The 11,969-nt window shown below is 36.4% G+C and overlaps 2 protein-coding genes across 2 annotated transcripts; one reads left to right on the top strand and one right to left on the bottom strand.

The window, feature by feature from the left end:
* Window positions 1-2,229: 2,229 nt before the first annotated feature.
* ca2 (carbonic anhydrase II) lies at window positions 2,230-8,019 on the bottom strand. Its single transcript, XM_057323041.1, has 7 exons — window positions 7,737-8,019; window positions 6,998-7,195; window positions 6,325-6,443; window positions 5,642-5,734; window positions 5,489-5,551; window positions 5,242-5,397; window positions 2,230-4,007 (listed from the first exon to the last, which is right to left on the bottom strand). The coding sequence occupies exons 1-7, from the start codon at window positions 7,768-7,770 to the stop codon at window positions 3,888-3,890; spliced, it is 783 nt and encodes a 260-aa protein (XP_057179024.1). The 5' UTR covers window positions 7,771-8,019; the 3' UTR covers window positions 2,230-3,887.
* An 847-nt stretch (window positions 8,020-8,866) lies between these two features.
* Window positions 8,867-10,717, top strand: rbis (ribosomal biogenesis factor). The gene is made up of 4 exons (XM_057323042.1): window positions 8,867-8,938; window positions 9,088-9,288; window positions 9,377-9,493; window positions 9,868-10,717. The coding sequence occupies exons 2-4, from the start codon at window positions 9,178-9,180 to the stop codon at window positions 9,934-9,936; spliced, it is 297 nt and encodes a 98-aa protein (XP_057179025.1). The 5' UTR covers window positions 8,867-8,938; window positions 9,088-9,177; the 3' UTR covers window positions 9,937-10,717.
* Window positions 10,718-11,969: the final 1,252 nt, after the last annotated feature.

The following is an 11,969-nucleotide window of genomic DNA, read 5'->3' as shown; positions in this document are numbered from 1 at the left end:
ATCTTAAATACATAGTTTGCTCATCTGCAATACGTCTCGGAGACGTCTGAACGTCTGTAATACGTCTGCTAAAGATCTGGAGATCTGCTGCTTAAAAACATCTGCTAAACATCTTAGAAAGAGCTGTTGTACATCCATTCTAAATCATAAACATCTTACAGACATCTTCTAGATGTCTATATGATGTCTGACAGCAGACATCTCCGAGACGTATTGCAGATGAGCAAACGATGTATTGTAGATGTCTTGCAGATGTAAATGCAGACGTCAAATAGACGTAAACCAGATGTATGTGTGCTATCAGGGATGCCTAAAATAAGGTTTGTGGCTAACAAAACCTCTAAATGTTTAGTTTATTATATATTATATTATATATTATTATACAACATAAATCACACCATTTATAACTTGTGATTTTTAATGTTTTATCGTTTCTTTAAATGGCGCTTGCTAACAAGTTGCTAAAAGCGACTACATCCTTTGGCGGGGACATTAAACGTCATCACGCAGATAAATCTCACAAATAATGCAACATGGACACACATCTCTAAAAACGTGGCTGGAGATTCATTCACAGAGTAATTACCAGGGAACACGTTTTTTATAAAGTTTGAAAGAGTTGTCAGAGGCTTGGTGGTGGTGACAATGATATTGAGCGACCGTCTGTTTAGCATCATGATAGCTTGGCTAGGTTGGCATACAAAAACATGTCACCTCTGCCATACACTATATCATCTCAATCGTACTTATTTATTTAAACTTATTTAATCAGCATTTCATGTCATATAGTTTGATTAAAATTTGTACTAGTTGCAAGCCCCATTTTAAACATAAGCTATTTTTTAATACAAAATGGAAAAGGACAAAATTTGTCACAGACTCTTTGAGGTCTTAATACCTTATGCAGTTGTGATTTAGGTAAATTAAATAGTTAACTTGTTCGAAGTTTAGACATTTTTCAAGTCACAGATACAGATTATTCATCTCAGTCAACCTGCTGCTTTGACCTTCACAGTGACCTCTGACCTTGTGGCTCACTGCCTATCAACCTCACAATGCAAATCTTCTTTATTAAGTTTATTGTGGCAGTTCAAATGAGTATTTTACCGTATAGCTTGTTAATAAATCTTAACCATTACATATAAACACACAGAAGATCTCAAGCTATTTTACAACAAGCATTACTTATAACTCTATGAAACATATGTGTGTGCGTGTCTTTAAATACGTTGTGCTTAATGTTTGAGGATACGCCTGATCTCCTTGAATCACATTAGCATGTGAAGCCTGCGGACATTACTGTTCCTGTCCACAACCGCATGCGTGTGTCCTTGTCTATAGGTCATGCTTCATTCGGCAGTCCCGCTTTATCACACAAGAGTGCTCTTTCGGGTGTCACGCTGTAAAATCAAATGAATGTGTGTGTTTGTGTACTGTACAACATCTCTAATTTACACCACCCAGACAGTATTCTAATGTAACGCATTGATTCCTGCGGGTGTGGGTCTGTTGTCTGTCATGTTGCCATCAATAATTCTGTCCCGGCTCGGTGTGAACTCCGTGACGTCAACGTGCCGCAGCATCATTGCTCTGCAGCGTCGGATCATCGATGTGAATATAAATGAGGTTGTGTGATGATGTCATGAAGGTTGTGAGGGAGCGAATCAGCTGTCTCCCCCGACTCCAACCTCACGCAGCTGACAAAACAGCTCTGACTGCGCTCACATACACGTCTGTCACCAAAGAAAAATGTAAGGAGGAGGGGATGGAGGTTATCAACTCTTTCCTAATGGCCTTATGATTTATCATTACAATGAAAGATATCTCACGAGCCTGCTAATCATTAGGAAATAACAATACAGAAAGGTCCAAGGTCTACTGCGACAAGAGCTGCAGCGTTTTCTTTACACTGCATTATCCCAGGAGTGTTGGTTCAATATTTTTCTAGCCTCCTCCTTTCTGCAGTGGTTATAAAACACATTGGTGCTTAAAACCTAATGTTCGATTACATTCGACTGTTTTAGTGTTTTTTATTCTCACCGAGAAACCTCAGGGATGTAGGTCTAAGCTCTCTTTCGGATCCTTAATACATCCTCCTGACCTAATTAAAATCCAGTAGATATTATTGAAACTTCATCCCTTTGGTTTACCACAAAGTATTATATTTTCATAAATGTGAAAAAATGTGTTGGGTGAGGTTGACTGTAGAAAAATCAAAGCAATCCAAATAGTGGCATAAAATCATGAAACGGAAGATAGGCATAAATATCTTTACTTAAAATGTCCTCTTTGAAAATAGCAGAACAGTTTATGGCTAAAACATTATTGCTTAACATACTGCAGCCCTCGAATTCAAGTACATTCAACACACAGTGCACAATTTACAAACACATACCATGAGACAATAGCCCCTGGTCCCTGACGTCTGTATTCTCACTTTCTAAAAAGATTTTGATATTTGCATGTGGTTTCTTTTAAGACTTGTCTTCGGCATTTCTTCGGCATTGCTGTGCAATACACCCTTACGCAAGGAAATATATTTATTATGGCTATATGTTAAATCATTTAATATATATTAGAAATATATAGATGGTTTCAGCGGCAACAACATAAACATATGTTACGTGGCCCAAATTTAACTTCCGGTAGACCTCTGCAAAGAAGCAATGAGTAGATTTAAATTCAATTAATTTTACAATAAAATATTAATATTAATGAATATTAATAGAAATTAAATCTAAAATTAATTGTTGTATTATATTATATTATAACCAAACACAGACTGGAAGCTAACTTCGGGCCAGAGCGTGTCCGATGAAACCATCTTTAGAATAATACATGGTTAATATTACAATAGATTAAATAATACAGAATTGCTGCTTTGCATATGCTGAAAAAGTAAGCACTTGGTTCCAGTATATGGAAATGTATTATTTAATATATTGCGTTATATTTTCCAGTATATTCACATATTTTTTCGTTTCGTAAGGGCACAGCATTGCAAAACTTTAAAAAGTAAACGACACATTTAAGGAATTATTTGACAATACAATAAACCATTCACATTTTCATGCAGTTATTGCTACTATTTATCAGGTAAAGCCTTGTGCATAGGATTTCTACAAACAACATCTTAACACACAATGAAGCTGGAGTTTTGACAATGTGAGACACAAACATTCCAGGCTCGTATCATCCCGCCCCTGTTGCATATGTTACATTTTGTGCATGATTTCCCAGTGTGCCTGCGTGGACGTTATGCCGTTTGTATTTGTTTGTCAAAGGGGATTTTTTGAGCTTTTGCAGTGTGACAGTAGTGTGCATTGGGTTCCATTAATCTGATGCTGTGAGTGCCAGAGATTACAGCATGGCAGGGAAGGACAACAGCCGGCACAGATGGCATCGCTTCGGGTAGAGTCTGTACTGCTGGCGTCTTAATCTGAACTACTGGCTAGTCTCTACAGCACTAAAAATATGTATGGCATACCCCTAATACCCTGTTTACGATATATATTTCTCTTATATATTATATATATTTATGTTTTAGCTGTGTATCGTGTCGTATAATGTTGGCACCATATTCTTAATCCAGGTAATTCAAACATTTGAGCAATTGAAAGGAAGACAGATTTTTTTGTACACTAACGGTATTGTTTAGCGTGCTGACAAAATGTTTATATGCTCTTCTACTTGTAAGTCGCTTTGGATAAAAGCGTCTGCCAAATGAATAAATGTAAACTGTAAAAAAATGTATGATTTTTTTTGCATTTTGTTACTATTGACAGCTGTCAGGTTGACCAGCATCACCGCAGGCCCTTAGCTTAGAGCCGCGCACCTGCACATCCTAAAGATGAAAGGAAAGGGATGGCAGGGTCAAGGGGGGCCCTTCACTGGAAAGATGCACGGACCGCACGTCCCTTTAGAGGCTGAGGGGGACGATAGTTATTCACCATGCAGCATGCCTCCTCTTCCTCCGCGGAAAACCGTAGACTGCGAAATTTTGTCATCTGTTTAGAAAATAAGACAGAAGGAGAAATGTAAAAAATGTTTTAGCACGTCTTACTGTTTGTGTACTGGAGAAATGTCTTAGAATAAACTAGGTTTGCAAACTGGTTAAACATTAATTGTCCTACTCATTCTCATTCAATCTCACATTCTGAACAGAACTGACATCAGGTTAAGTTAATTTTACATTCATAAAGTCAATAATTAAACAGGCAAGCGTAACTGGAAAATGAGGCATGGCCACCTGAGGTTATGTACACAGTTACCAGCTGAGGCCTTCAAGAGTCCACCAACGTCATGACTTAAACATTTAACTGGGTCGTGTTAACTTTCACAAAAGCGCTTGTGTCTGACTAGACTACAGAGACCGGCAGAAAAAATATTTTTAACAAGAAAAATCACATTAATTTTAAGTTTACTCTCATTTTTCTGTAATTTAATTACAGTTACCTTGTAATTAAACTAAATACTTTGTGTAATATATGTGTGTGCAATAGTGGAATTGACATCAAAATTCAAAGTTGAACTTTAAAATCCTTAATGCTTTAATGTATCATTCTCACATTATTAGTACTTTGGTCAGTTAATAAGAGTTATGTAGTTTTATATTATTTATTTGAATGAATTAAAAGGGCCGTTTCATGTCTATCCTTGATTCACTTAACTAATCAAGGTTCATATAGGATATAGAAAGTAATTAATAATAAATAATTATTATAAACTATATACTTTTTGGAGAGAGTAATTTGTACAGTAATCTAATTACACTATTGAATTGGAAGAGTTTGGCTCCAAAATGTGATAACTTTGATTTATTGTGCATTCCAGTTAATATCAATCAAACTGCAGTTGATTTGTTTTGATTTAAGTCATAATAACTAAAAGAGTTAGACTTCACAAGAAAACACAAGAAAAACTTGATGACATTATAAAAAACATGATTTTTGAATTTTTTTTAAAACAGAGTTATCTCATTTTGGAAACAAACTCTTCATATGTTAGTAACTAGTAATTAATTACTTTTTCAGAGTAACTTGCCCAACACTGGTTATACCTCAACTTATCTATCACACGTGCTAGTTTGACCTTTTATTATTACTTCATTGTGATTTATTATACAACATAGAGAACTGGCAATAAACACCAAATCCCTGCTCTGCAAGATGCCACACTTCACGTCTAAGCTTGCAAACTCTATATTTGTATTACGGTTATAAATCGTGATGTGAGCAGGACCTGAGCAGAGCTGATGCTGATCGACTCCTTGCAGACGATCCATGAGACGCTCTCATACAGAGGAGGTGTGGTCAGAGAGCCCTGGTACGTCCAGTAATCCAGCGACGATGGGAGCAGGACACTGGGGTCAAAGTTTGCGAATGAGTTCTGCGTTCCCTGCGTGAGAAAACACACAAAAAGGACCATTAATAAAAATCTTGGAATTAATCTCAATTGAAGATAAAATGTATTGAATTGGTGGACGTGCCTTGCACTGAATGGAATCCAGAGCAACCAGAACCTTCTGAAGCTGAGGATTTTCTGCACCAATCTAACGAACAAAGCAAATAAAGAAACTAATACAGAAAATACCGCAAAGGAAAATAATGTATAAAAAACAGCAGTAAACTTGTACACAGACCTCTAGAAAGACTCCAACTACAGCGAGACCATCAGGTATATCAGCTGCTTCAGCGAAACTGGAATATTTTGTGTTCCAGTGGACCAGATGGAGCTAAAAATAACATTATTAGGAACATTAATACTTATTCATGAACATCTCGAATACCTCCATAAAAGCGTAATTTTACAGAGTTTTCTGTTATTTTTTTACAGATTTTCCACGTAAAATGTAAAAAAAAAAGTTTTTTTTACAGATTTTTTTTATAAATGTATTTTTTGAAATACAATCAAAAAACGTAAAATTACAGAACACGACCGCAAATTTACAAGAAAAACATTTCTGGTACCCCAGCTTCCAGAAAATGTCAGTTTTTTACAGTTTTTACGGTCAAAAACTATAAAATTACAGAACAAGACAACACATTTATATGAAAAATGGGGAAAACTATTTAATATATATCCTTGTATCCTATAATTGTACAGAAAAAATATATATATTTTGCGGTATATTTCTAATTTTCCAGTTAACAGAAAATTTCCGGGATTTTTTTACGGATTTCTTTTACAGTGTGTAGCTCAAGGTTGTGGGTTCAATTCCAAGAGAACACAAATACTTGTAAAACATATAAATCATTAGAAGTCGCTTTGTATAAAACCATCCGGCAAAATGCATAAACGTAAATATCCCATATTGTCACATACCTCTGCCGGATAGCATTTGCCATTGACTGTGTGTTCAGATCCTTTCTCATCGCAGTCTCCCCAGTGAAAATGGAACTGTTTGAGTCTGTAGGTGCCTGAGATTGGCCCTCCTGTTAGAGCTGAAGACAAACATGACAATAATTGATGTGAGGATTTTATGGATTACAATTCTTAAAGTCATTGCACAGATTCCGTCTGGCCACTCTCTCAAAGTGAACATACATGAAACCTATAACAAATGTTAAATTGTGTGCGACATCTAAAGATATAACACATTATTTAAATATTTGTCTTCATATTTGAAATACATATAAAATACATGGTCAATGAATTTACCATCTATTTCTATTTATATTCCAATACTTCATACTATTGCAAATTAATGTTTAACCATTAGTGCAAAAGCCAAGTGTCCAAATTTCCAAATGCTTTCTAGTGAATGTACTGAATGAATACTACAATATATATTTCGTAGAAATACTTGTACAAATATGCAGTAGCAATATTGGCTTTGTGTCAAACATTGGATTTGTGAATATGCATCAAATAACATCACCATTATATAACTTTCCCCTTTTATCTGTTTTAACACTGTGTCCTTCATAAAGCCCTGTGACTTAGTTCAGCTAATGATTAATAATAGAATAGTCAGACGGTTCACAAAGGTACAAACTTGAGCTATCGTCATCATCGGCAAAGGTCACTTGGAAGGAGTGTCCGTTGTTGAGGATGTCCAGGGAAGTAGAGGGGTCATACTTCAAAGTAAGGGGCTTTAATGAAGAATCATATGACACAGATTCAGGTATTATGTCTATCGGAGACTGGCGAGGGCCATTAGCAATCTGAAAGCTTTCACACCATTTGTGCGGTCCTAAATAGGGGACACAAAATAATGATTGTGAACATACATTTAAATGAATTTACAAAAAAAAATGTTGATACTTGAATGCATTCGAACAGGGGCATGTAGCTTTTATTTGCCCTTATGTAGAACAAGCAAAAAATATGCATTCATGTGAAAAATTATATATGCATATATATATATCCTATTATATGCATTTGGCGCAAAAACAATTATATACGCATGTATGTGCAGCATAAAGGAATGAATAAATAAACAAAAAATGAATCTTAAATATACAGTGTGCAATGCATAATGTTGACAAAAACATAAACATACGTTTGTGACTGTACATAATGTACCTGTATACCTGTCACACATTGTGCTGACCATGCAGGGGCCAAAGTGAACATGTCTTGGTTGCAAACGGAGCAAATGTCATGCACGAGACGCAAAGAACCAGACAGCTTTGATTCATCAGTGCATGACCAGCACTGTCATTCACACTTAAAATCACTCATGCAATGCATTTGGGTTATAAAAAATTGTGAGAATCACTTGCAGGTCTTACCGTTATGTTTCGCGTATCCCCATCCATGTGACATTGTGACAGTAGAGGAATTAATGCAGTCCTGCTCGAGTGTATTGAGATACTGGCCACAGATAGAGCAGTCTGCAGGTTTAAATAGGGGCTAACTGGACGCTCTTCCCTTCAGGGTTTGTCCACATGCGCGTATATTAAGTGTGATCAGCAGGAGGAGCTACGAATGCGAACGATCGATCATGCTCCCTCTCTCTGTCTCTCTCGTGCTCTCTTCTGGAATGCGCGAGCTGACACCGGCTCCTTGGCTTTGATCGGGTACATCTACAGTACACACTTAGCAATATGTACATGTGATTGCGCAATCAGATACTTGTAGCACGCATGGGTGTCGTTACGTAAAGTGATACTGTGACGGAGTGACAGAATGACATGAATCATTATTGACACGCAGTCGGAATCCCTACTGAAATAAGATACAATTTCTAATGGTTTCTATCACAATAACCATGGCATCAGGTTTTTATCATTAAAACAGAACGATGAATTACGATAGATTTGACAAATATAGCAGTGTATAGGCTAAATAAATACAGCTGGGTATTATAATTATAATTATTATAATTATTAATAAGTATAATTATTAAATCTTGTAAATACATTGCGACATTTTGAGAATACAGAAATGTTGCTTGTCTGTATAAAACCGTATAAATATTTGTACTACTGCTTTGACACTGTAAAGCTTTTTTGTCCTAAGAAAGACGCTTCTACGTCTGAATCAGCAATACACAGTGAATGACTGCCACCTTGTGGCAGCGAGTTTTAATTTCAATTTATAATATGAACAGAATGCTTGCGTGAATTCACAAATGAAGGCATAACACCTTGTCGTAAAATTTTCTCAACACTTTAGTTCCCACATCTTATTTTAATTCACCGTCGTACATAGTTGTAGAAGCTTTTCTGTAGCTCAGTGGTTAGAGCATGGAGCTGTCATGGGTTCGATCCCAGGGATTGCACATATTCTGATACAAATTTATAATATAATGCAATGTAAGTCACTTTAGATAAAAGCATCTGCCAAATGCGTAAATGTAAATGTAAATCTAGTCATATAACCTAACCACATTCGTGTCGTGCATTCGCCACACCACTAGATGGCGACACTAAGCCAGAGTAAAGTGACGGAAGTGCGTAGAAGCGAGGTGGACACGCGCATTCTGACTGAGGTTCGTGTGTTAAGTTTACAGAATAGATATTTTACTTTGTTTAATTTATATATATATATATATATATATATATATATGTATGTTTACTGTATGATCGCGTGTCATCAAAGCGCGGTCTGTCAAATAGTTTTCTTTTGTCACGTTTGCAGCTGTCACCTGTAAATCTGCGTTCAGATGAACGTGTTTGGCTTCTGAGTTGAATTCTTCAAAAGCATCCAGGCTAACGTTACAAGGGAAACATGGCCAAAACTAAACAGAGAGGCAAAAAACAGCAGAATGTCTTTCAGGTTGCGAACAGACAAGTGAAGCCTAAGACCAAAACAAAACCTGTGAAGACCTCCTTAAAATACGTAAGTTATGCTCTTCTTTCGGATGGGACGCAGTTCTTATTCTGTGTAATATATGTTCTGATATATTGTTTTGACATGCCTTCCCCAGTTAAATACGTTCAAAAATGAGAAAGTGGAGGACTTGAATCAGATCTTTACAGAGGTACAGAGGGATGTGATTAGTATATCAAAATCCACATGCAGTGAACCAAAGAAAGAACAAAAGGTGAGACTTTAAAAAAAGAAATTGTAGGTTGTAAATCTGAAATTTAACTACACATGGACATTTAGTAGTCGTATAAACAGGCCACAAGCCCTGAATGAGTTGTCTTATGTTAGACAATAAAATGATCAAATGTGTAAATGATTATTTATGATTATTATTATTTATTAAATATGTAACTGTATCTTCACTTTTGAATCAATTTTCAGTTGCTAAACAGAAACAGTATCAGTTGTTTTAAGATCAATTTAAATGCATCCCTTGCTTTTTGACTTATACAAAAACATTATATACTGCACATGTGTGTTAAATGGTCCTAAAACCCATTGTACACACATTATACTTTATAAATATTCAGGACTATCGTCTTTTTTTAGGTGGTCAGAGAAGCCCCACGGGAACCTGCAAATGTGGATAGTGCCACACAGCTTCTCTCTCAACTTTAAATCTTCAAAGATTTCATTTTAGATCATAAAATGGACTCTGGACTAAACCCAAAATCATCAAAGAATTGATAATCTGTATACACATACATTGCATCCCAAAAGTTTCTGTGTGTATGGCTTTTACCCCAGCTGCGTATTCCTCCTGTCCTCTGGATGCTGAGAAATGCGTTTTCAAAATTGAGACTATTTCTGCATAACCAAGCCTAATGTACCAAGAATACATTAGCAACTTTCCCTAGTAGAGTAAATATTTGGGTGTGAATGTTGTGTTTGTTGAAGCATAAAAAACACCTATTAAAGAGTGAAATCTAGTAATGTGCTTCATGCCCAAACTGAAGAAAAACACTGCGTGTCCTGACTGCTCAAGGTCGCTAGAGGGCGTACATTTATTTATCAATACCAAAGCTGTACTTAATTCAGCTCTGTGTTATTGATACTTGAATGGCGTATGGGTAATTTTCTGGTGTTCATATCTGGTTGACATTTTATGAAGTATGAAGACCCATGTCACAAATATAATAAAAATATTATAATACACAATTAAAATCTATTACAGCATCTTATTTTCTTTATCTGTATCTTTGGAGTTAGTGCTGCTTTGACAGTATCTGGGACATTCAGCTTTTACAAAACATGTATACTGTGTTCACAAAAAACAAACCATTAGAGATAAATATTAATATAATGAAACTCCTCTGTTTTGTAGTGTGATTGTCTGCTGTAGCAAAGGATGCCATTTAACCATTGAAATGAGTTTAGTGTCCTAATAAAAGACTGCACATTAAGCTTTCTCTTATAAATTAATGAAGTTTTTTTGCATGTGTTTTCGACTCGTGAACAATACCACACTGTAGATGATTCTAGTTTTATGCAAATTTACCTGCCAATATATGCTTCATTCTTCACTGTGGAAAATCAAGAGACTGTTGTGAAATTTCCCTTTGTTGACATCAATCTGCCAAGATCCGTATTTTGTGTTTTGAAAGCGAAACCTGTAAGACTTTTAGAAAGTCTTTACTGTGCAATTTGGAACAGTTGGAGCTCCATCGTAAGGCAGCAAAAAATAATGATGCTGTGCTTTATTCTCAAGCACGTCATTCATCTTGCGGGAACCGGAAAACAGATGATTGCTTTCTAAACAGAATAACAAACAGTAGCTGAGTGCTTGGTGTCCAAATTTTCCTATGACAGGAAATTTGGGGTGAAAAAGGGGAGTTGCGTGCGCAATTGTAGAGACATTAAACTGAAGCTGTACATGAGCATTTTCTGTACACCTGTCAAGACCTGATCTCCGTGATGCCTCTTGGCAGTATGATTTTGAGCTCTGCGTATCTCGCACAACATAAAACATTTTAACGCCACCTTGACAAAACTAATGTGCCAGGCAAAGCCTCCCTCGGTTGCATTTTGTCTTTGCCATGCTTTCATTTGTCACATGGTGATATCGTTTCTCGTTCCAGTCGCCTGTTTGTGTGGAAAGGGGTTTCTTAAAGTTTTTAACTTGAGGTGGCTGTAGGCAGTTTGGCTCTGTGTTAGTCTGGTAAAGTTCAGCATTAGAGATGTCGTCGGATGAAAAACACTTAGCATTCAAAGCACACCTTGTCGCTTTGTGCAGAAACCTCCTGGAGAGTTTCAAAACAGGTCAGATCAGCCAACAAGAGTGAAGTGGAGGTGGTATTGACTTCATCCCCTGGAGTCAATCAATGTTAATTCCTCAGCGCTTTGCTTTGGCCCACACTGGCAATAAGATGCATTAAGTTGGTATGTGAAAATAGAGTAGCTGATATAAAGACTTGCATATATCTCAGATCAGTCAGGAGGAAGAACCCAATTGCAGGCAGCGTTGTACAAAGATAAGACTTTTATTGACACGAATACAAAACAAAAACCCACGATGGGGTAAAACACGGACAGGACTAATATAACAAACTGAAAATAAACACTTCCCACATGGGGGAAAAAACAAGGGAACAGCATAACAAGACTTACGGTAATAACAGGAACCAATAAATAACAAACACGACACAACGTAG

Source organism: Triplophysa rosa, linkage group LG23 (assembly GCF_024868665.1).
Source record: "Triplophysa rosa linkage group LG23, Trosa_1v2, whole genome shotgun sequence".
Classification (NCBI taxonomy): Eukaryota; Metazoa; Chordata; class Actinopteri; order Cypriniformes; family Nemacheilidae; genus Triplophysa; species Triplophysa rosa.
This window is presented reverse-complemented; position numbering and strand designations above follow the sequence as displayed.